The sequence below is a fragment of the Gymnoscopelus microlampas genome (genome assembly GCF_963454915.1).
Source record: "Gymnoscopelus microlampas genome assembly, chromosome: 15".
Classification (NCBI taxonomy): domain Eukaryota; kingdom Metazoa; phylum Chordata; class Actinopteri; order Myctophiformes; family Myctophidae; genus Gymnoscopelus; species Gymnoscopelus microlampas.
Window position 1 is genome coordinate 5,661,621 of NC_139952.1, and position 24,804 is coordinate 5,686,424.

The 24,804-nt window shown below is 43.0% G+C and overlaps 1 protein-coding gene across 1 annotated transcript in view; it reads right to left on the bottom strand.

The window, feature by feature from the left end:
• Positions 1–24,804, bottom strand: part of gon4la (gon-4 like a) — a 55,751-nt gene that overhangs the window by 16,447 nt on the left and 14,500 nt on the right. Inside the window, exons 6-23 of the mRNA XM_084081192.1 lie at positions 24,445–24,495; positions 23,589–23,681; positions 21,110–21,202; positions 18,720–18,884; positions 17,078–17,276; positions 16,571–16,672; positions 15,386–15,426; positions 15,097–15,188; positions 14,755–14,971; positions 12,178–12,264; positions 10,616–10,778; positions 9,902–10,052; positions 8,999–9,146; positions 8,672–8,788; positions 6,696–7,487; positions 5,874–5,951; positions 4,193–4,390; positions 2,697–2,840 (exon numbers count right to left, since the gene is read on the bottom strand). Of these exons, the coding sequence (XP_083937318.1) occupies positions 2,697–2,840; positions 4,193–4,390; positions 5,874–5,951; positions 6,696–7,487; positions 8,672–8,788; positions 8,999–9,146; positions 9,902–10,052; positions 10,616–10,778; positions 12,178–12,264; positions 14,755–14,971; positions 15,097–15,188; positions 15,386–15,426; positions 16,571–16,672; positions 17,078–17,276; positions 18,720–18,884; positions 21,110–21,202; positions 23,589–23,681; positions 24,445–24,495 (2,931 nt within the window). The remainder of the gene's footprint in view (positions 1–2,696; positions 2,841–4,192; positions 4,391–5,873; positions 5,952–6,695; positions 7,488–8,671; positions 8,789–8,998; positions 9,147–9,901; positions 10,053–10,615; positions 10,779–12,177; positions 12,265–14,754; positions 14,972–15,096; positions 15,189–15,385; positions 15,427–16,570; positions 16,673–17,077; positions 17,277–18,719; positions 18,885–21,109; positions 21,203–23,588; positions 23,682–24,444; positions 24,496–24,804) is intronic.

Below are 24,804 nucleotides of genomic sequence, written 5' to 3' on the forward strand. Positions count from 1 at the left end.
TCCACCAAGCCTTCGGCCTGGCGGAGACAATAAACAGCAATCCCATACGCTGGGATATCCAAGCAAAACCCGCCGGGACCCCGGGGCACCTGACGGGCCGGGCTCGCACACGTCCTAGTACATACTATTATTTATAAGGTCTCTTATAAATATAGTATATGGAGAAGCGTCCCGGCGTAACTCGGAAACATCCTTGTATATACTATTATAAGGTCTCTTCGCTTCGCGGCCCTCACATCTAGGCCTGATCAGCTACATCACAGCTACGTTGCACCAGTGATCCAACTGATATGGCCGTATATGGAGATGCACAGTAGGGTGAGATCTTAACGGCCAAAATAAAGATGCTGCGGCCAAGAAGAAGGAACGCTGCTGTGGCTAAAATGTTAAAATGTAGTTTTAAATTAGTTGTACAATATGTAAGTACATTGAAGGTGGGGAAAGAAGCCCAAATATTATCAGTGATTTCGGGGGGATTGTATGCATCGCTTCCCTGATTGGCCAACCCGACCCGGTGGCATAACTGATTGGCCGAGCTTCTCATAGCCAATATATTTCTTTGACAATTCCACAGGGGGGGCGCTCTAACGCAACTTAGGAATGATCCTAGGACCCTGAAAGAAGGAATGGACAGATGGGACGTCATCCCAAAACATGACACTGCCGTCCACTCCTTCTTTAGAAAAACACTCCTTTCTCTTTTTTTTGTAGTGAAAACAGATTTTTCTCCAGTTTATGGACCAGACCCTCCCCCACCCCAGACATGCTTTGTTTACATCCACGTGAACATCGCGCCTCCCATGGCCCTCCAAAGATCGCCAATATAAGGTAAAAACCCTGGCAGAAGCTAAATAATTAATTAATTAATTAATACCTGGCAGGGAATGTGTTAATAATTACTGGTCAGATTCGAGCCGGGGTCGGGCACTATGCCGTCGGTCTTGGGTTCTACGCTATCGGTCTCGGGACGGGTTCGGACAGAAACATTGGCCCGATCACAACTCTAATCCCACAAAAACAAAAACAGTGAGCCCACCAAACTATTTAAAGCACAGGGCCTAATAAAAACAAAACAAAATAATAATACAATTATTGATGACCACGGCAGAGAACCAGTTCCAGGCAATGAAAGCGGATGATATGACCCCCTTTAAAAAAAGCCTCCCTTGAATTCTGATGGAAACCACAGTACAATAATGCTACATCTGGACTAGGAATTGGTCTTTGGATAACAGTGCTTCTCAGTGTCTGTTATGAGACCCTTACGGGTCCATAACTCAGAAAGTGTACAAATGACCCTTTCTGGTCCATTCGGTTACATTTGTAAACTCTCGAGCTTAAAGGGGCACCCAAATCCTGTGTTTCAATGAAGTTGAGGACATAATAAACATGATATTGGAGTGTGTTTTGTGTTTTTCTTTTCTGTGTATTTCTTTTTTATGTTGAACATGACATGAAGCAGAGAATGCCAATTATTCCTGGACAACAGCCCATGTGTTTCCTGTAGTTCCAGTCAGGCAGACTCTCACAGGTCTTCAACAAGTGGAGGTACAGTACTGCACGGGGTCCGCAAAATTGTTGCTTGATTAGACTTTTTTTTTCAAACTCTGGGCGCCGCTCCGCAGCCTGTGAATGATCCAAGCACCACCGAAGAAGAGTACACCCAGAAATCACATGACCACCAAAAAAAGGATTCACCAAAGTCCACTTTTAGGATTTGTGTTTTTCAAAAAACAAGCCACATTCAAACGGCCATAGCTCTGGAATGGAGGATCGCGGCCAGCCATTTTTTTGTTCTCGATTCTACCGGACCCCCTTGCGCGTAATGAGCCGATCTCCGTGAGGACGACGGTCACGGAGAATATGCCATGATTTTTCCATTAAGGCAACAGTAAAATTGCCGTTTTCGCTGGCAAGGGGACCGGAGACGGATGAATTCATTCATTCATGCCTGGCAGTGAAAGAGTTAATAGATGGAGGGAATTCATATGGAAGAATCAAATTCGGTATTTCATTACACCCCAGATTAAAAGTAAACAAATTAAGAATCAACAGCCTTGCTGGAGAAACTGCGGAAACATTGACTCCAATCATACACACGTCTTCTGGAGCTGTACGAAAATCCAGCCTTTTTGGGAAACTCTGCACTCAACAATATGTGAGGTTTTAGGCTACGAAATTCCCCATTCTTGCCTTGTAATGTATTTGGGTCATATGGAGGGAACTGTACATCCAGGAGACTGTTATCTAGTCAAAATCCTCCTAGCGGCTGGGAAAAAGGCTATCACCAGGAACTGGCTCAAGACTGACACACCGGACTATAAACAGTGGAGAAATATAGTGGACAATATTCAAGACATGGAAAAACTAACATTCAAACTGAAAATAAGGGAAGATCTCTATGAAAAACGATGGGAAAAATGGATATTATATATAATCTTAAGAGAAGGGATGTGATGACGTAAGAAAATGAGGTTAATGTGCACCCCCACAAAGGTCTAAAAAGGTAATATGTAAATATGTTTTTTGTTTTTTGTTTGTCTAAGTTCATGTAAATGTCTGTTCTATGATTTGTTTTGTTTTATTTTATTTGATAAAGTGATAAATGTAACTGATTTGATGTATCCTCAATAAACACAAAGTTATAAAAAAAAAAAAGAAAGAGTTAATAGTAGTAGTAGAAGTAATTGCAGTACCTTGCTGATGTTAGACGGGTCGGGGGCGGCGCTTCCCTGCAGAACAGACACTACTTCCTGGTAGTGGGAGGAGTCTTGACCCAGGCTCTGCTCCAGGTGTCGGAGAAACGTCCTGCTGCGCTCAAACAGACGCTGCTCTGCCACCTAGAGGGTGAAGAGCAGAACAGCCATACCACACACACACACATATTTGTTTTCAAAAAGATTTTCTGAATGCCATTTTAAACTAGAACCAGGAGACCTGGTACTGCCAGACCCCTAGTGGTTGAAATCTGAATGGCCGGGCTTCGCATGACGTGTGTACCTTCTATGTCCCTTCTATGACGAAAGGGGGACAGACTTTTTTGGCTGGGGCCGGGGGACAAAGTGACATACCATGTATGGAGAAAACAGATACAAAGCCCCTTGGGTCTGGCAACAAAAATTAAATAAAAATGCCATTTGGGACACTGGTGCACAACTAAGTGTCATTCAGACATAACTACAACACTTAACCTCTAAACCTAAAATCCAAATGTCTAATCCTAAACCCAAACTGAATCTTTTCCTAGTTGTAAATCTAATTCAGCAAGTCTTCTTTAACTTTAACCCATTAACTCATTCAGTGCAATTGACGTGTTTGACGTGTTTTTCCGCAATGGCGCAACGTGCCAATGACGTGTTTTTTTTTTGGGGGGGTGTACTTTTTTTTTTTACCATGTATTTTTGGTCAAGACGTGCTATTTTCAAAGGCAGACAATTAATGTCAACGAGGTCGCGATGACCTCGTTGACATTTGTGAAACCACAAGGTGAAGCCCTCAGTGATTAGCAACCATCAGGGGATCGATCATACTGGAGATAAATATTCTGTGACTACTTGAAAAAAAAAATCGTAATTATTTTTCTATTTAATTGGCACTGAATGAGTGCCAATTAGACCAGGAAAAGCATCCGTGTCATTTTAGATTTTTTTGGCAATTAAAAAATAGCAGATATATAAGCTTGTGCCGCGCTTTGAGCTTTAAATTGTACAAACCTTTGAAAAAATGTTTTTAAGCAAACATTTTAACTCAAATCTTTGCATCTGGGCAACAGTTTTCTGAAAAAACTTATGTTGCTTTAATATCAGTGGTGCTCAAAGTTTTTCATGTCAAGGACCCCCAAAAATGATATGTATTTTGTTCCAGGGACCCCCAGTAGCAAAGATTTGAATCAAAAATGTCTGCTTTAAAAATATGTATATTCAAAGATTTGCACACATTTTCAAAATGTTTCAAAAATAGCATATCTACCAATGAGCTTGTAGATCTGCTATTTTTGAATAGCCAAAGTATAAAGTAATGGTTTAAGTGGTTACACAGATGCGTTCCTGGTTTTAATGGGTTAAAACAACCCTTTCTCTTGTGACGACCAGGAAAATGGTTCCTCACGATATTTCTCAAAATATGCTATACTTGTGGGGACATTTGGTCCACACACACACACATGCACACGCACACACGCACACACACGTACCAGTCCACAGTGCTGAGCTTGTGTGGGTGTGAGGAAGGCTGCGTAGTCCCGGAGGACCTGAGGCCAGCGGTCCAATATGGCAGCCAGTCTGCCGTAGAGCTCTACTGGGCATGCCCGGTCGCCGTCGCGCTCAAACTGCTCCAACGCGCCTAACAAGCGCTCCGCTCTGTCTGGGGCGAGCGACACACACCGACACAACTAGAGGGGGCGAGAGAGAGAGAGAGGGAGGGAGGGGTGGAGGAAGTACTCAGATGTTTTACTTTAAAGTAGCAATACAATACAATATTAAACCCATTAAGACCTGGAGAAGCATCTGGGTCATTTTTAGATTTGAGCTAAAAAGCATTATTTTACACTTTGGCTATTCAAAAATAGCAGATATACATACTTGTAGATCTTCTATTTTTGAGAAATCGTTACAAATGTGTGCAAATCTTTGAATATATATATTTTTAACGAACATTTGTAACTCAAATATTTGCTTCTGGGGGTCCCTGGAACAACATATTTTGAGATGGGGGTCCGTGGCCAAATTCATATACATTTTGGGGGTCCTTGACATGAAAAAGTTTGAAAACCACTGACATAATAACACAAGTTTTTTCAAAAAACTGTTAGGATTTAGAAGACATTTTGTAGAATCGGCCTCAGGTCTTAATGGGTTAAGGGCCTGTAGAGAGTAAAAGTAAAAAAGGCATTGGCATCAAGATATATATACTTGTCAAAAAAAGAAGATCTACAAGCTTACAACGTGTTGCATGGTGTGGTATGTTTTGTAATCATAATTGTCTCCGCCAGGTCTGATTTGTCATATTCCATCCTGATTGGCTAGGATTGACATCTAAAGTTTGCAGGAGTGGCCCGTTTTGAACAAAATACCTGAAATCATGAACACAGCGTCCGATTGCCGTGAAACTAGAGGGAGAAATGCCACCCTTTTCACATTGTCCTGTTACAGCGCCACCAGGAGGCCAATTTTTGCAACAAAAAATCTGTACACATTATCTCTATAGTCAAGTGATCAAGACGGATCCGTCCCGACCTTTCATATTCCATCCTGATTGCCGAATTCCCAACATTGCTGGCCCACAATAACCTACCTGACCTGGAGGAGACCTGTGCTCCGAGGAGCACTTTTTCTAGTTGAAATCTGCAAAGTAACTAGTATCTCCACTCTCTATCTTAACCACTTAAACCCTATATACTTAGTTGAGTGGAGTACCCCATGGGTCTATATCAGGCCCCCTCCTTTTTCCCCCCAATACAACACCAAATGTCATCAATCCACAAGCTCACAACGTTAGGCTTGTGGAGCGTTGTGAGCTTGTAGCTTGTTGTATATTATTGTATAAAGTGTGTGCATTTTTTTATTCATTTACATGTTTCTCCTGCCAAATTACTCATGGTGTTGCTTTGACCGTGATGTCCTTCCATCATGCTTTCTTAAAACCTGTATTTTAATTTATATATCATTTTTTTTAAACTGCTGTATTGTCCTTTCAAACTAAATTTCCCTCTCAGGATCAATAAAGGTCTTGTCTTTAAAAAAAAAGTTTAAATAATGAATAACATGCCCAATAATGTCCAGACTCTGAATACGATAACATCTAATCAGTTTGACTGTTCATTTTCAGCACACATGTTTACGAAGAGACAGACAGACAGACAGACAGGTTCTCACTCTGTTGGTATAATCCTGAGCGAAGGCTAAGACGTCTGTCTCTCTCTGATCCTCACTTTCATTACACCACAGGCTGCCCTACACACGCGCACGCGCACGCGCACACACACACACACACACACACACACACACACACACACACACACACACACACACACACACAAGGGATTGAAGCAAAGACAATAGGCTCTATTCACAGCAGCCATATTGTGAAGACATTCACAGGTGTTACCAATGATACTAATGAAGGCTCTGTTCCATTTAGTGTAGTACAGTGGTTTCCACGACCCCCATAACTCTGAGAGAGTATAAATGGAACCAAATGGTTCCATTTGTACACTCTCAGAGTTACACACCTGTAAGGGGCCATTTGGAAGCCCATGAGGGTCCCTGGACCCAAACTGTAGACCCACTGGTGTTTCCAGTGGGCCAACATGCACAATATTAGCACCCTGACTCTGTTTGACCAGAATGGAACAGAGCCTTCATTAGTATCATTGGTAACACCTGTGAATGTTTTCATAATATGGCTGCTGTGAATAGAAGCAATTACACACAATATGTAGAATTACAGTATGTTCTAAACCTACCGTATGTTCCTGCTGTTCTACATACAGCCAAACAATCACAGACTGAGGCTTAAACCTTTGATTCGATGAAATAGCCCAGACAATTAAGGCTTTATTATGGAAGATGGTTCTTAACATGACTGTAGTCTATTGATAGTTTGACACACTCTAAAACTAAATGACGACGCTAAAACGGACGATATCAGCCGACTGTCCAATGACATCATAATCTGATGACATCATCTGGTCTCACCTCTTTCTCCTCGGGGTCGCCGAGGTCGTCGTCGGGGGCAACACTTCCTGCGTGTGACGGGGAGGAGTCGGACAGAACCAGGCGGAAAGGTGACTCCAGGTCAAAGCCTTCCTCGTCGCCTAGCTCCTCCTCGTCTCCTAGCTCTTCATCTCTTCCTTCACTTCCTCTCTCCTCGTGTCCTTGTTCCTCACCTCCGCTCTCCTCATCTTTTTCATCTCCTCTCTCCTCCCCTCCTCTCTCCTCGTCTCCTCTCTCCTCTGTCCTCCCTCCATCCGGCTGCATCGTGCGACGAGGAGGCGGTCGCCATGGCAGCGGTCTACCCGGCAACCGCCCCAGCCTGGCGAAGGCTCCGTATCTCTGACTGATCGACGACAACGTCGCAGCCGGCGGAGGGTGGGACACGGAGGAGGGTGAGACAGGTGGAGGGACGGAGGGCGAGACAGGCGGAGGGACGGAGAGCGAGACAGGCGGAGGGACGGAGAGCGAGACAGGTGGAGGGACGGAGAGCGAGACAGGTGGAGGGATGGAGGGAGGGGAGGAGGAGGAGGAGGAGGGAGGTATCTCCAGCGTGACGAAACCGATACGTTGGAAGCCAATCAACGGGGGGAGGCGGGGCGGGTAGCGGCCGCCGCCGCTTAGGCCCCGCCCCATCGATGACCTCAGCAGCGCCCGCTGACACGGGTGTTTCCGACGGGCTCGGCGACTGGCGGTTACGGGGCGGGAGGCGGAGTCGGTGGGGCCGTCGCTGTCGTCGTGGTGTTTGAGTGATTGGTGGATGAGTGGAATGCTCCGCTGGTAAAAAAAAAAAAGAAAGAACAAAAAACACAGAAAAGATTTAGAGTTAACACATTAAGACCGGGAGCGCATCTGTGTCATTTTAAGATTTTTTGGCTATTCAAAAATAGCAGATATACAAGCTCATAGTGCGGCATGAGCTTGTATATCTGCTATCTTTTTTTTAAATTGTGAACATTTGTGCAAATCATTGAATATAAATATCTTAAAGCGAACATTTGTAACTCAAATCTTTGCTTCTGGGGATTCTACAAATGTCTTCTAAATCCTAACAGTTATTTGAAAAAACTTATGTTGCTATAATATCAGTGATGCTCAAACTGTATACAACTCAAAATGTATTTGGCCACAAAAAATATATATATATTCAAAGATTTGCACAGATTTTCACGATTTCTCAAAAATAGCAGATCTACAAGGTCATAGCGTGGCACTCGTTGCCGCGCTATGAGCTTGTAGATCTGCTATTTATAATGCTTTGTAGCTTTGTCATACAACAGTGTCACGCAAACGTTGAAAAAATAGAACTATCTATCTACAAGCTCACAAGTATAATACAGGGTTAAGTGTTTAATCAGACAAAACAATTCTAATGGTTTTTATAATCGAGTAAATTGATATAAGAATTATTTTTAACCATTGGTTCTGAATATCAGTCTTGATATATTTTCCGTTACTTGCTCAGCACTACCCTGCGCCATCTGGACACCCAAGACTTACAGCTTATTATAACAGAATATAATCATTATAATAATAATATAAAATATGAATTATATTCATATTAATTATATGTACTAGTCCATACCCGGTGAAGTGCGCAGGCAAAAATATTTGGAAACTTGGGGTTATACAGAGAGTAGCCGATATGCATATGACAGGGGTTATGAGTTGGTGTCACATTAGCTCTGTGTAGAATTACTGGTCTACCTTAAGTCAGTCCACCTTAAGGCAAGGTTAGCTCATTGCATTAGCTTGTTTACTCTGTGACATCGTGTGTAATGGTGGCGAGCCAATAGATTAGCATTATTGTTATTATTTTTACGTCGCCCCCCCCTCACCACTACAGACAGAGCTTTGTAGAATTATAGGAGGGGTATACAAAATATGTTGCAACATAAATAGATAAGCCTCATCTATTAACCAACAACAGAATAGAATCAAATAGTAGAAGGTCGTGTTACAGTCAGCCAGTAAGGTTGTGTGTTGCCATCTTTCTCCACAGGGGGGCGCTGGTCTGCAGGCTTCACTCTGCCACACGCCAACGGCATCGGACCCACCACACCTTGGTGACGGTACATCTAGACGACACGCACACACACACACGCACGCACGCACGCACACACACACATCATGTTAGAAAAATAGCCGATCTACAAGCTCCGGCTATTGTTCAGCAATGTTCAGCTATTTTCAATGCAATCCTATAATTTTGAGGTCACAAGTATAGTAATACAAACGTGTGTGTGTGTGTGTGTGTGTGTGTGTGTGTGTGTGCGTGACAATGTTACCTTGACAATGCTATCGGAGGCGCCAAAGCGACAGCATTGCTTGATTCTGTGTTGGATCTGAGCAATGGTCTTCCTCAAGACAAACCGACTGACCAGCTTGGTGGCGTCCGCAGACCGCTCCATGTCCCTTAGCCCTAACACTAACAGACTGACACACACACACACATATTACAGCAGCGAATGCCACGCTACATAAAGTGTCACGGTACACTACATGACGTGACGTCAGAATTTCACTGCCTGTAGAGCATTGGTTCTCAAAGGGGGTCCTTGAGGGGGGTACTGGGGAGTCCCCAGCAAAGTTAGTTAATAAAGTGTCACAATCCTTTTAACCCCTTTATAAATATTTCATACTTTGGCTATTCAAAATTAGCAGATATACAATCTATGAGCTTGTAGATCTACTTTTTTCTTCTTTTTTAAGTGCAAATCTTTGAATGATACATATATTTTTAAAGTGAACATTTTTAACTGAAATATTTGATTCTGGGGTCCCTGGAACAACATATTTTGAGATGGGGGTCCGCGGCCAAATACATATCATTTTGGGAGGTCCTTGACATGAAAACAGTTTGAGAACCACTGATATTATAGCAACATATGTTTATACAAAAACTGTTTTTAAACTGGATTTAGAAGATAATTGTAGAATCCCCAGATCCCCAAATGTTTTACAGATGTTTGCTTTAAAAACGTTAAAATCCTAAAGGATCTCGACCCTAGAGGTTGTGAGCTTGTAGAGATCGGCTATTTCCACTATTTTTTTTAAATAGTTTGAAAACATTTTTCAAAAGCTTAATATACGCAGATAAATGGGGAGTTATTTAAATTAATCATTTATATAATGATCTCAGATAATCGCAATCAGGTCATAATTGTGCCAAGCCTAGGTGACCGTCTCACCAGTCCTCGGCTGCAGTGAAGTTGCTATTCCTGCGGGGGCAGTAGTGTTCCGGGTCCAGGCTCCAATGTGGCAGCAGCTCAGGGTACATGAACACGCTGCGCGTCACAAACAGCCAGGCTAGCTCCGCCGGCATCACTGGATAGCAACGCACTGCGCGCGCACACGCACACACGCACACGCACACGCACACACACACACACACACACACACACACACAGTGTTTGCGGAAGTCATGAAAACGCTGCAGTTCTCGTTAATGGCCTAGAAGGCGTCACTAGTTCCTCTCCTGCTGGTTGCAGATTAACTTTCCATTAAAGTCAATGGGTATTTCACTTTGACTTTACACTTGGTCTTATTACTTCAGTAAACATGTTCATAAATACTTTCAGTCGCTGGTTTAAAGTCTTCTTTAAATTATCATGACATGCGTTTTTCTAAATTATGCTCCCATTAATTTGAAAGAATTGCTGCCCTTCCACCCAATAGCTTTAAATTGAAATTTGTAGCTATGTGTATCACAATGAAAACATTTTTTTTTCAAGGTTTTAAAGAAAAGATACCACAATAATTTTTGGTTACATATTCTGTTTATATCAATGTTATACAATAACACTAATAGAAAAACATTAAAAGGCCCACTGGTTGGGAATCGCTGACATGTAATTGAGGCAGAGAGACAGACAGACAGACAGACAGACAGACAGGTGTCTCACGGCGTCCTTGTGCATCCACTGTGCTGTACTGCGGCTTGTAGTCGATTGGCTGCCTTCTCATCTCTTCGATGAGCGCCAGCGCCTCCTGGAGGTTGGAGGACCGGAAGGAACTGGACCTCTGATGCAATATCTCCGACCCGTGAGCCAACACATCCAACTCATACTGATGAACACACACACACACACACACACACACACAGACACAGACACACACAGACACACACACACACACACACACACACACACGGAGAGACAGAATTGATGATTATACATTTAACACTTGGGGTGCCAGAGTTTTATTAAAAAAGTGTACGTTGAGTGCCTGGATTTTTTACCATTTTTGAACCTTTTTCAAGTAGTCACAAAATATTTTTAGTGATCACTGTCCTCACGGTGATCCCCTCATTACTCACATAGAGGTCTCGTACAATCGGGGGAAAAAGATTAAAAACATTCGGTAATCCGTTCCATAGTTGCAGCCAGTTGAAAATAGTCAAAAATACATTGTAAAAAAAAAAGTACACAGGAGCCGAGATACAGGCTTTTGAAGTCATAAGTTAACCAGGAAGTGGATTCAAGTCTAAATCTTCGAAAAATGATATCTCCTGGTGTTGTGAAGGAAAAATGAATAAAAAATTGAAAAGAAAAAAAAAAGACATTTTTTTTCTCCATATTCTTTTTTCAAAAAACGTATATACGGTTTTGGCACTCCATGGTTGGATTTAAAAAGAAGTATATATACGGTTTTGGCACCCAATGTGTTAAATTGTACTCTCATATATATTGTTGCTGTCAGGTTAGGCCGCACCAGCCCTCCTGCTTTCATGCCTAGAGGGGCGGGTTTAACATCTCCGGCGAGAGAATGCGTGCGATCCCATTGGTTCACCGATCTGTCCGTCAGCCCCCGCCCCCCGGCAACACAACATTACGAGCGACGCCCACTGCACTCTGGTTGGCTGGGGAAATGAAACGCTGCCTATACCGGGTACACCGGTACGCGCTGGTCCGGGCTTTTATTTTTTTAGCAAAACTAAACAATAAAAGCCTGGAGATCGAGGCTACTGTCAGGTGGACACCTTGTACTGTATGTCCAAAACCGTTCCTTTTTCTATTTCGATTTAAAATAGAGAAAATGGCTGATCTGCGAGGCGTTGTGAGCTTGTAGATCAGCCATTTTCACTACTTGTGTGTGGCAGTCTTGTATGATAAAGTAGGTCTTTGAATCCCCCCCCCCCAAAAAAAATAAACATTGGAAACGTGGAGATACAAGGTTTCTGCCCGACAACGATATTATAAACGATAAATCCCTGTGAGTTTATCTGTGTGCGTGTGTGTGCATGCGTGCGTCTTTCAGTATGTCTTTGTAAACCCATTTAGGGGCGGGAACCCCTAATTGTAACGATACCTTTGAAGACTGTGAACCCCTTTTGGGGTTGTTGTTGCTATGTACAGTATATAGCAACATACATTTTTTGCAATTTTTGAATTTATATTTGTGGGTGTGGGTGTGTGTGTGTGTGTGTGTGTGTGTGTGTGTGTGTGTGTGTGTGTGTGTGTGTTACCAGGAAGTGTGTCGTTGTGTCAGTCTCGGTTTGCAGTGACTTGATTGGATGAGTCAGCAGGTTGATCTGGGTCAACAGTTGGACATGCTGCACGGAGACAAAAACACAGACACAATGCTCAACTCTGATTGGCCAATCAGATCACCAGCTATGGAGTACCCTGATGTCATAGCACTGGTGTCAGAGACTGGCCTAGACTCCATATTTGGGCATGCCTGACACGGAACTCCATATATGGGCATAAAAGGGACACACACAGACAGACAGACAGACAGACATGTACGATGGGTACAATTTAATTCCCGGCTTGCATTGTTCCCAAGTTGGCCTTCAATGTCTATATGGGTCTCTTTACACACATGTGTGCATGTGTGCGTGAACCAGCGGTGGAAAAAGTACTAAAATGTTTTACTTAAGTAAAAGTATCAATACTGCAATGTAGAATTACTATCTTGCAAGGAATTCAAAATGCACTTGAGTAAAAGTACAAAAGTAAAAGTACAAAAATGCTTGAAAATAGCCGATCTACAAGCTCACAACGCGTCGCATGTGAGCTTGTAGATCTGCTATTTTCAAATAGCCTTGGTATAAAATAGGGCTGAGTCGTTAATGTATGGGTTAGGGTTAGGGCAAAATTGTACTTAAGTACAGTACTTGAGTAGATGTGCTTAGTTACTTTACACCACTGGCGTGCACCCACATGTACCTGTTGTATTTGCTGCTGTATAGCTGCTATTTTTGAATAGCCAAAGTGTAAAATAATGCTTTTTAGCTCAAATAAAAAAATGACACAGATGCGCCCCAGGTCTTAATGGGTTAAAAATGCTGAACAACGATGACCAGTATGTGAGAGAGCTTGCACGTTCATCTCTGTTCTTGGACCTAAAGCGACGTAAGGTCCCCCTGGCATGTGGCTCGGATCCTAGCTTCCTAGGCTTCAGGAGGAAACTTAGTGGAAAGCTAGACAGTCGCTCCCCCGGCTTCGGTGTGTGGTCAGACTGGCCGGACCTGTGCTGTTGGGCTGATGTTACCTTGAAGTCGGTAGGGTCCAACTCTGAGGCGATGGCTGTCTCGGAGGACTTTATATCTGACTCCAGTATCTCTGTCAGAGCATCTATGACTGTGTGTGGAACAGAACACCAACTCCCACTGACTAATGCCCGAGGTCGCCTCTTATGGGCACAACAGCAAAGGCAGCGACAACGCTGGACTGTCTCCCTGCTGCGGACCATTCTGTCTCTCACTCTGTGTTCAAAAATGTTGCTTTAGACGAGTGCATTGTTGTCTTTACTCTGAAAGCGAGGTTGCAGGTTTTACCATCTAAACTTAACCTCTTCATCTGGTTTCCAGGCAACCATGCTCCTCACTGTATACATCATGGTCATGAACAAATAGCTGAAACCATGTCCCACATCCTAAATGGGTGCCATGTATACAGGGGACTCTACATATGTAGGCATGACAGAGTAGTGGAGTTGATATCAAACGATATCTCTTCTATGTTCAGGTCCTCCATCATGCTGTATACAGTAAGCATTCTGCTGTGAAGCCAAGCATGTTTAGCCTGTGTGAAGATGATTCTGTGTTCTCTAACATTTCAGCTAACACCCCTGATGTCATTGTTGTTAATGCAAACCATAGGGAGGTGTTCATTCTCGAGGTCCTCTGTACTTTTGTTTACAGCTTAGTAGAGGAAGCCTTCCTAACCAAAGTGCTAAAATATCATCAGCTAAAGCAGACCATCTCTCAGCTAGGCTACAGATGTAAACGTTTGTTTTTTATCTTTGGTAGTCTAGGACATTGGTTCTCAAAGTGGGGTCCGGGGACCCCCAGGGGTACTTGAGGGGGTTCCAGGGGGTCCACAGCTAAATGATGGATAGGAACCAAATGGACCCTTATGTGTCTGTAACTCTGAGAGTGTCCAAATGGAACCAAATGGACCCTAACGGGTCCATTTGGTTCCAATTTGTACACTCTCAGAGTTAAATTAACATTGATTTTACAATATGAATTGGGGTCCCAGAGACATAAATGCCATTAAATGGGGGTCCGTAGCCTAATGCATGTCAAACTGGGGGGTCCTTGAAATTAAAATGGTTGAAATCACTGCTAGAGAGCCGTAAAAATCTTCTATTATGGGGGTCCCTGGCTTATCTTTTCAAATGGGGGTCCGCGGTCTAATAAGTGTCTATTTGGGGGTCCTTGGCACCAAAAAGTTTGAGAACCACTGGTCTAGGACACGTGCACAAGTTGGTTTTGAGGGGCCTTCAAATGGCCGGCCTCTCCAAAAGGAGGGCTAAACAATTAGCAAGGTACTGCTCAATATCAGCTATTATAGGAAGCCGCTTAATTTGGAGGAGGCGTTGTTTCCTTTACCCATGATTGTTGTCTGCTGTGTTTGACAAGTATGCCAACATTATTGTATGTAACAATGTTCTGCCTTACATGCACTTTGTAACTGGCTGTTTTCCCATTATCTGACTGCACTGGCAGTGTTTATGTCCTTTGTACAAGGCATTCTTGTACTTCTGTGTATGTGGCCATAAATAAATATTTCAAATGTGTGTGTGTGTTAACCTGTTGCACTTGCTGCTGTAGCGTAGCTTTCTGCGTGGCGTCCAGCGTCAGTGTGTAGGGCTCAGTGGGCGGGGGCCGCGGGGCAGGGGGCGTGGCCTCTGCGACGCCCTGCCTCTGTCGTCTCCTGAGCAGCGCCAGTTTCTCTTTCACCGTGCGGAGCGCGCTGATTGGCTCCTCCGCCTCTGCCTCGGTCTCCGTCTCGGTCTCAGCCAATCCGCTGCCAGAGGACAAGAGTTTAAATTAAAAAAAAACAGCTTGTTTATATTCAGACCTGTGTGTGTGTGTGCGTGTGCGTGTGCGTGTGCGTGTGCGTGTGCGTGAGCGTGTGCGTGTGCCACTAACATGCGTGTGTGTGGGGATACAGGTTGCGTGTGTTCTTGCGTTTCTTCGTCCTCTTCATCGTCAACGTCCTGACCAGCAAGATCCTCCTTTAACTACACACACACACAGACACACACACAAAGAGATTATACATCAATCAGCATTCAATGACAGGTTATACATTATTACATTAAATGACATCATAATTACATTAGATTCAAACAGATTAATTAATTTACATCAGATCATAACACATTACATTAAATCAAACTAGATTGCATTACAGTGTAAAGTAAATAAAGATTCTTACCGTTTCAAACAATTCTTCCATTAACTCATTCACTTCCTTCTCTGCAGGAGAGAGAGGCAATCTTTCAGTTATAACTATGACATAGTCAGTGTGTGTGTGTGTGTGTGTGTGTGTGTGTGTGTGTGTGTGTGTGTGTGTGTGTGTGTGTGTGTGTGTGTGTGTGTGTGTGTGTGTGTGTGTGTGTGTGTGTGTGTGTGTGTGTGTGTGTGTGTGTGTGTGTGTGTGTGTCTTCCAAAAAAAGATCTGAGGACCCACAACAAATAGTATAGTAGAATTTGAGAAAGTTAGACTCACAATTAGTAAAAGATTCAGGTTGAGTTTAGGGTTAGGATTAGGACATTTAGAGGGGCTAGGTTTGAGGGTTAGGGTTGAAGTACAATTCCGTACAACAGCTATTTTTGGTTAGGGTTAAAAATGACAAAAGTCTGCAAAACAAAGAAACAAAAACAAAAAAAAGGAAAAGAGAAATAAAAGGCATTCAATACGCCATCATAATATTGATGTCCTCATGAGTATAGTAACAGAAACGTGTGTGTGTGTGTGTGTGTGTGTGTATGTGTACGTGTTAATTTGTCAATGACATAATGTTCGTCAAGTACCTTTTTTTACTGACGAAAACCAAACAAAAACTAAATAAAAACTAAGCTATGACATACTAAAACTATATTTAAATATATTGACAATTTTGTCAACAAATAAAAACTAGACTAAAATGAAAAGTGAGGGACGAGTGGAAAAGAGATCCAGTAGAACTAAAAGATAAGTCATTTTATGTCTGGTAGCGCTCGGGTGTTACGCTCTGAAAATAGCAGATCTACAAGCTCACAACTTGTGAGCTTGTAGATCGGCTATTTACAGCATTTAACCAAGTGTAAAATCAGGCATTGCGACGCCATCAAGGCACCGCCAAAACACATTTTTGTCGACAAAATCAACTGTAGTTTTTAGTCGACTAAAATCTTATGATATTTAGTCGACTAAAACTAAAACTTTTCAGACGACTGAAATATGACTAAAACTAAATGATATCTTATTCAAAAGACAAGGGCTAAACTAAATCAAAATTAGCTGTCAAAAGTAACACTGGTGTGTGTGTGTGTGTGTGTGTGTGCGTGTGCGTGTGCGTGTGCGTGTGCGTGTGTGTGTGTGTGTGTGTGTGCGTGTGTGTGTGTGTGTGTTACTTACTGGTTATCCTAACAGCCCTGTCGTCTCTGTAATCTTCTTTATCAGGTTCATCGACATCGGCCAAGAAGTTATACTCCGGGTCATCTTCATCGTCACACTCCTCTGGAGAGAGAGAGACAGGCAGGCAGGCAGGCAGACAGACAGACAGACAGACAGACAGACAGACAGACAGACAGACAGACAGACAGACAGACAGACAGACAGACAACATGATGCGATGCAACACGTTGTGAGCATGTAGATCGGCCATTTTCACTATTTCCTCAACTTTTTCAAAGTATAAAATTATCAAATATTATTATATGGCTCATGATTTATCTTGATTATTGGTAGCAGTCGTTGTTAGTCATGTCAAGTCAGTTGTTGGTTCTAAACATGGGTTTCAACACATTTTGTGTTAATTGCCACAGCGCAAGGTGAAAAGGTTATCTAGCAGATCGTCACATGAGCTATTTTTGACCTAATTTGAAATGTGAAACATTTGGGACCCGACGTCATCCTCCTCACCTTCGTTCTCCAGGATCAATCCTCTCAGCCAATCGGTCCAGTCCCTGTCCTCCTGGGCGGGGCCACAGTCGTACATGTCGGGGGTGATGTCGGGAGCCTGAAGCTCCGCCTCCAGGCGTTCCAGGGGGACGTCCGTCAGCGGCCGCTTGGAGCGAGTTCTACACGAAACCAGACTGACGTCCTCGTCTACAGAGAGAGGCTGCGCGCGCACGCACGCGAGCACACACACACACACACACACACACACACACACACATTTAACCCATTAAGACCTGAGGCCCATTCCACAAATGCCTTCTAAATCAGTACGGTAGTTCTCATTTTTCAATTTTTTTTATAAAAAGATAGCAGATATAAGCTTGTATATCTGCTATCTTTGAATAGCCAACGCTAAAACCTGAAATGAGTTACACAGATCCTTTCCCGGTTTTAATGGGTTAATATCTTGTCGGGGCAAAAACCTCTTATCTCCATATTTTAACCTGTTGAGTTTTTTCATAAATTAACGCCTTACTTGATCATACTACAGTGTCACACAAAAGCATCACAATTGGCAGATCTGCAAGCTCGAAACGTGGTGCGTATTGAGCTTCGATCTGCTACTTTTGCGACTTTTTAATGAACTGAAAAGTAACATTTTTGGACATATGAGCCCCCCCCCCCGCGACAAAGACGATAGCTTTATCTATAATTACATTGAACAAGAAATGCTTGAACACAAGCAATGCACAAGCTTGGGAAACTCCATATGTGGCGACTGCCAAATATCACAGACACTGAACAGAATGTAGCTAATGCCCTGCAGGCCTCTCACAACTAGTTTGTGGACATTACCGAGCATCCTTAACCGAGCATCCATAACACATTCCCTGCCAGGTTTTTTTTTTTAATTCCCAGCCATTACCAGCATTTTTAAAGATTTTTTAACCTTTTTTAACATTTTTTTAAGTAGTCACAAAATATTTTCCGTGATCACCGTCCTCACGGTGATCCCCTCATTACACACACACACACACACACACACACACACACACAAGTCTGGTAGTATCGTGGAGAAAAAAAAACGATCGCGGTAATCCGTTCCATAATTGCAGCCAGTTGAAAATAGCATATTTCACCAAAAAAAGACATAGTAAAAAAAAAAGACAGGAGCCGAGATACAGGAATTTAAAGTAATAAGTTAACCAAGGGAGTGAAAGGGGCAGTAAATCTTTGGATCGCGGTATCTCTGGTTCTGTGTGGGGAAAAAAAAGAAAAAAAAACATGTCCGTCTTTGGTGGTTAACAGGTGTATTTTAAAAGACGGACATGTCCGTTTTTGGCAGGCAATGTGTTAAGACGTTGGTACTTTGGCAAATTGGTAAGGAATGCCTCTTCCAGACTGTGGAAGAGGCATGGAACAGCAGAGAAAATGGTCACTTCTCTATACTGTCCTCATCAACAATGAGAACAACATCTGGTGCGTTAGCTGTGACATCTGGAAAGGCATCATTGTACCACAAGTAATCTGGCTGGAGTTATAACTGCTGTGCTGCCTCTGGCCACTGAACTCACCCCACAGGATCAATAAAGGTCCGCCGTGTGTGTGTGTGTGTGTGTGTGTGTGCGTGTGCGTGTGCGTGTGTGTGCGCGTGCGCGTGTACCTGGTAGGGTTTCACACACACGGACAGTTCTTCCTCCACGGCGTTCAGTTCCTCCAGAAAAGAGCTGTCAGTCACCGCTCTGGGGGGCGGGGCCTTGGGAGGAGGGGGCGGGCCCATAGAGCCATGGCCCGCCCTCAAACGCCTCCTCGACCTGCTCCGAGAACTCTGGGGAAAGACAGACAGACAGCAGGACAGACAGACAGATCAATACAACGATTTACAAGAATAAAATGTGTTTGTGTGTGTGTGTGTGGGGGGGGGGGGGTCTTGAATACCTTGTGGAGATATGTATGTGTTTTTTTTTTAACAACTCAAATCATGTAAGGGGTCCCTGGCACAACGTCTTTTCAGATGGGGTCTGTGCCCAAATACATATATTAATACAGGCCTAATGATTAAGAAGCAGTGCTGTAAATAGTGTTTGGCACTCATTTTACACACATACAGTCAATGGACCACAATGGAAATAAGCTCTCGAGCTGTTTGTGTTTTATCCTTATGACAGATATGTACAACTACAATGTATGGTCATTAAAATGCACTTTTTGTCAACAACTTTTTGGGGGGCGGCCATAGCTGAATTTAGCCTCGCGTAGGCAGACTATATCACTGCGTGGATATGAGTCTGGTGCCTCAATGAGGAGTTTTTTTTTCCAAAGGGGCGGGATCAAAACAATGGCTCTGTACGTAATTGGTTAAACCTACAACCAGGTAGGGTCCTGGGTTCGATTCCCACCAGGGACGCTGTGGGCGCTGGGGGCGTGTCTTCTCCTCCGCGTCATCAGCGCCCATACCCAGGGTGGGGTTGGCGAAAGGGCCTACTCTGTGTGGAGTTTGCATGTTCTCCCCGTGTCTCCCCGCGGGTAGTTAATACCCTCACAAAAACATGTAGTAATCCTGGTCGCTATACTGCCTCCCCCATGACAGCCGGGGCGCCTGATGGAGGGGAAGGGAACTGGTTGGAATAACGTGTTCCTTCCACGCGCTACGTCCAACCAGGGAAACTCCCCCCTGTCAGGTGACAAGAAGGTCAGTTGGCTCTCATGCACTGAAGGAAGCATGAGCTCGGCCCTGGCCTCCCTGGCTGTGGGGGACTGGTGTAGCGCTGGTGTAGGGCTGGTGTAGCGCCCAGGATCACTTAGAAAATTGGCACCGGGTGAAAAAAATGGGTTACAAAAATCGCGGGATAAAAATTATAGTAAAAAATAAATAAACCTACAACCAACTACTAGTCCAGGGGCCAGGCCATATTTTGGTACCACCTAAGGTGACCGTAAAGTTTTTGTATTTTTGTCTTCCTACATGTCTCTAGTTTATATTTTGGTATGATAACCCTTCCAATCTTGTAGCTTAATGGCAGTTATCACTACATACTGGCTAATGTATCCGGTAGGAGACACAAAGTAGAATCTTTGTGTCTCCTACACCCGGGCATCAAATTATTGCGACAAAAAACAAAATATATCCATGTATTCAAGGCTTCATAGGGTGTGCAATTGATAGAAAATAAATCATTTTTTGGGTGAACTCCTCCTTTAAGTTTCCCAGGGGGACTCTCTACCCATTCAGCTATGACCACCCTAGACCGAAGGAGGGTCAACTTTTACAAGCTTATGGAAAGCAGTCTTTTTGCAAACACCAAAAATCTGAGAAGTTATCAATTGCACACCCCATGAAGCCTTGAATACATGGATATATTTTGTTTTTTGTCGCAATAATTTGATGCCCGGGTGTAGGAGACACAAAGATTCTACTTTGTGTCTCCTACCGGATACATTAGCCAGTAGGTAGTGATAACTGCCATTAAGCTACAAGATTGGAAGGGTTATCATACCAAAATATAAACTAGAGACATGTAGGAAGACAAAAATACAAAAACTTTACGGTCACCTTAGGTGGTACCAATTTGTGAAAATATCAGTGTTGGCCCCTGGACTATACCAATCAGTGTTAATTTTGACAGCAAATTTTGATTTAGTCTTAGTCTTTTGAATAACACACCATTTAGTTTTAGTCTATTTTAGACTATTTTAGACTATTTTAGACTATTTTAGTCTTCTGAAAATTGTTTAGTCTTAGTCTAGTCTAGTCGACTAAATATCAAAAACCTTAGTCTTTTAGTCTTTTAGTCTTAGTCGACAAAATTAACACTGCTACCAATCACAGTCTCCCATATTTTAATACTGGGCCCTGATTGGTTACCCACGTCTTCTGGAGCAGGAAATGGATTCTCTATGGAGCGGGGCCAGACCCAAATCGCAGAGTGCAATTTTTTTTGCACTCGCAGATTCGTTTGGTCCCAGGCTAAGCTGAATTAGGGTAGAGAGGCCGCCTGGGATGTGCGTGCGTGCGTGCGTGCGTGCGTGCGTGCGTGCGTGCGTGCGTTCTACCTGCCAGGGACTGGTTCTGTCTTCTTCTGGTCTGTTAACTCGACTTCCTCGCGGAGAAGAAGCTGTACTCTCGACATCACTCTCCAGAAATGTCTGCACACAGAAAAACGTGCATTCATTGAATACTCTGTGTGTAAATCATACATGGGCAACTGGCGGCCCGGGGGCCACATGCGGCCCCCACCTTCACTTAATGCGGCCCTTAGGTTGATATGGGGACAGTGATATATTATTGAGTTCAGCTGTTACAATTCCAAACATGCAAACATGACCCGCTTTAATTACTTCAGTCTATATTAGTAGCTGGGTGACTAGTATAACAATTCTATTGTCTTTTTGATGTCCAATGGATTTGTATTTAAGTTCATGAAGTTAACATAAGTATAACTAAATGCATTTGAAATTAAATAAAAGTGTTACTTTTCAGGATTCCAATTCAAAAATAGCAGAAATAGCCGATCTACAAGCTCAAAACGCAGCGGCGGACTGGCCATTTGGCGTACCGGGCAAATGCCCGGTGGGCCGCTGGGCCACTGGGCCAAAAAATGGACCAAAATGCCAGGGCTGAATTTTGGTCCCAGTTCGGCCCTGTCAAAACGCGTCGCAGCGCGACGCGTTTTGAGCTTGTAGATCGGCTATTTTTGCTATTTTTGAGTGACAAAGAATGGCATTATGTTACGAAAGAAAGATAAAATACGGAGATAAGAGGTGTCTGCCCGACAGACGGTATTATGCAATGTGGCCCTCTGGAGTGAGTGTGGAAATATAGTGGCCGTCTCCATCATCAAAGTTGCCCACCCCTGGTGTAAATGGTAAATGGTGCATTTATATAGCGCTTTTATCCAAAGCGCTTTGCATAGATTGTGCATTACATTCACCCATTCACACACACACATTCATACACCGATGGCGGAGGAAACCACGCAAGGCACCAACCTGCTCATCGGGAGCAATTGGGGGTTCAGCGTCTTGCTCAAGGACACTTCGACACTAGCTCTGGGGGAGCCCGGGATCAAACTGGGAACCTAGCGGTTTCCACATGTATTCTTATCATGACTAAAGAGTACATTTAATGTAGATGTACTGCTCACATACACAGGGATTAAAGACGACTGAAAGTTTTTGTCTGGCCAAAAAACAGCATGAAAGGAGTCCCTCCACACTAGTGCTCTGTTTCCTAAACTATTAACATAATATGTAGAATTATTACATCGTCGCAGTCGAGTAGAAACCTCTCATCTTCGCGTTTTAACGTGTTTGTGTTTTTCCGCAAATTAACGCCCTACAACTCGACCACACTACAGTGTCACCAAAAGTATCAGATCCACAAGCAATCTGCTACTTTTGCATTGAATTGAGAGTACAGTTTTCGACATTATGAGGTTTCCACCCGACAGAGACGATATGTAGGTGTTATCATTCTAAACATTATGTTCTGTCATTTTATTTATCTACAAGTTTCCTAGGGCAGGGGTCTTCAACAGGGGGTCCGGGACCCCTAGGGGGTCCTCAGAGTTACTACAGGGGGTCCGCCAAATCTTTGTGTGATATGATTTTTTTTTTTTTTTACATTAACCACTTGAATCCTAGCATCCCTTTTCTGAGGAGAACTGTAGCCAAAAATAGCGCTGCGAGGCTTTGGGAACTTGTAGATCGGCTATTTTTGGCAAAGAGGCTATAGGTGTAGAGGGAAAAAAGAGCAGACTAAGTAAAAAAAAAAAAAAACGTAGCTCATCTGAAACACAATTTTATGCAATATAGAGTAGGTGGTCCCTGCTTTATCTGTCTCAGCTAGGGGGTCCTTGGCCTGAAAAGGTTGAAGACCCCTGTCCTAGGGCATGGTTGGCAACACTTCCTGTCGATTTGATCCCTCATACCTGATCAAATCGACAGGAAGTGATGCCCACCACGACCTAGGAAACTTGTGGATAAGTGTTTCGTTTTATAGTTAAAGAGTGTTTTTTTTATTGTTGCATTGCCCGTTCTATGTTGTAATGCCTTGCTCGTCTCAGACCAAGCGCCACAATGGAAACAAGTCACTGACTTTGTTGTGTTTTTTTTATCCTTGACGTTTCGTTGAGAAGCACGTGGCACGTGTTTTTCTTTCAATCATGACATCTAATAAATCATATCAAATTCTACATACTGTACAGCCGACCACTGAAGAAATCACAGATTGAGCCTTTAAGCTTTACTTTTATGAATTATACGAGACCATTGGAGTTTTGGCTTGCTTCTTTTTAAGCTTAATCGTTGTCTTTATTATAGTGTTCATATTTGTTAATTGTGTTGTAAAATAGTGTACGATTAACAATTGTGTCTCTGGGCTATAGGATCTGGGATTCAGATGTCTTGTAATTTTCATCAAAATTCTTCAGATAATAGATTCAATAATGACAATAAAACACATGCAATTATATTCTTAATTCCTCTTATTACCATTAATTGAATACATTAAATGATGTATTTTTTTCCTTACGTCTTCAGCCGTCTCATCTTCATCCTCATCTTCTGGCCGATATTCTTCATCAGAAGAGTCTTCATCAGCCAGAGGAATGTCAACAAACTGAGCCTGACACACAGACAGATTAGACAGGCAGACAGACAGATAGTTTATTAATGTGTACATTTATAGGTATAGGAACATTTTGAATAATTTTGAATATTTTTTAACACAAATCCTCTCTTTTGGGGGTCTCTGGCACAAAACATTTTTAGATGGGGGGGGTCTGCGGCCAAATACATATCAATGTGGGGGTCCTTGACATGAAAATATATACACTGCTTTATATATCTGGTCACATTGCAACCAGTCTCTGTCTGGCTCGTGCTCTACTTTGTTATTATTGATCCTACACTGCCACCTGCTGGCTTCAACGGGTATTGTATTATAGCAAGTGTGTTCTGGAGAAATGGTATGCACATTTATGCTTTACTAATTCCCTTCATTAAATAATAAGATAATAATAACTTCGGTTGTGAATAATCACTTAGAATTCAGGTGTATTTTCTCTAGCTGGAACATGATGCTTCACAACAGTCTACAGCACATGGTACCAGGGACTGGGGTCGCAAATTAGCCTCGGCTATAAACCCCATATACAATTGCCAAGGTTTCATGTTTTTATAACTTTATTAATTGTTTTTTGTATTGTCCCTGTCAAATAAACATATAAATAAAAAAACATATAAATAAAAGTAAATGTTTTGCACGTTCCAGACAGTGCACAGGATCAAGATCTCTTTTTCACAGTTACATCAAATGTCTCCTATTTCAACCTTGGACCGACCGACCGACCGACAGGCAAGCACACAGATGCAGATGAATGCAGTACCTTGACTTCAGACCTCTTCTTAACAGGAGAGATGTTCCACACTGGAAGCACCTGAGAGAGACAGACAGACAGACAGTCCACTATCATTCATATTCCAGTGTTTCCCCAATATGCATTAAGGAGTGGCGGGCCGCCACCCCTTAAATCTGGCCGCCACAGTATGATTTTTTCAACAACAAAAAAATATAAAAAAATATATATATTTTTTTTTCTGTCATGGACATACCCGTGATTGGCAGGTAATGTGTTAAGTAAGACGTGTGAGTACTTCCTCCACCACTGTCTTTTTTGTTATGTATGACAGTTTGTCATACATAACAACGCGTGTGCGCCGGCGTGGCGGCGCGGAACGCGGGGCAG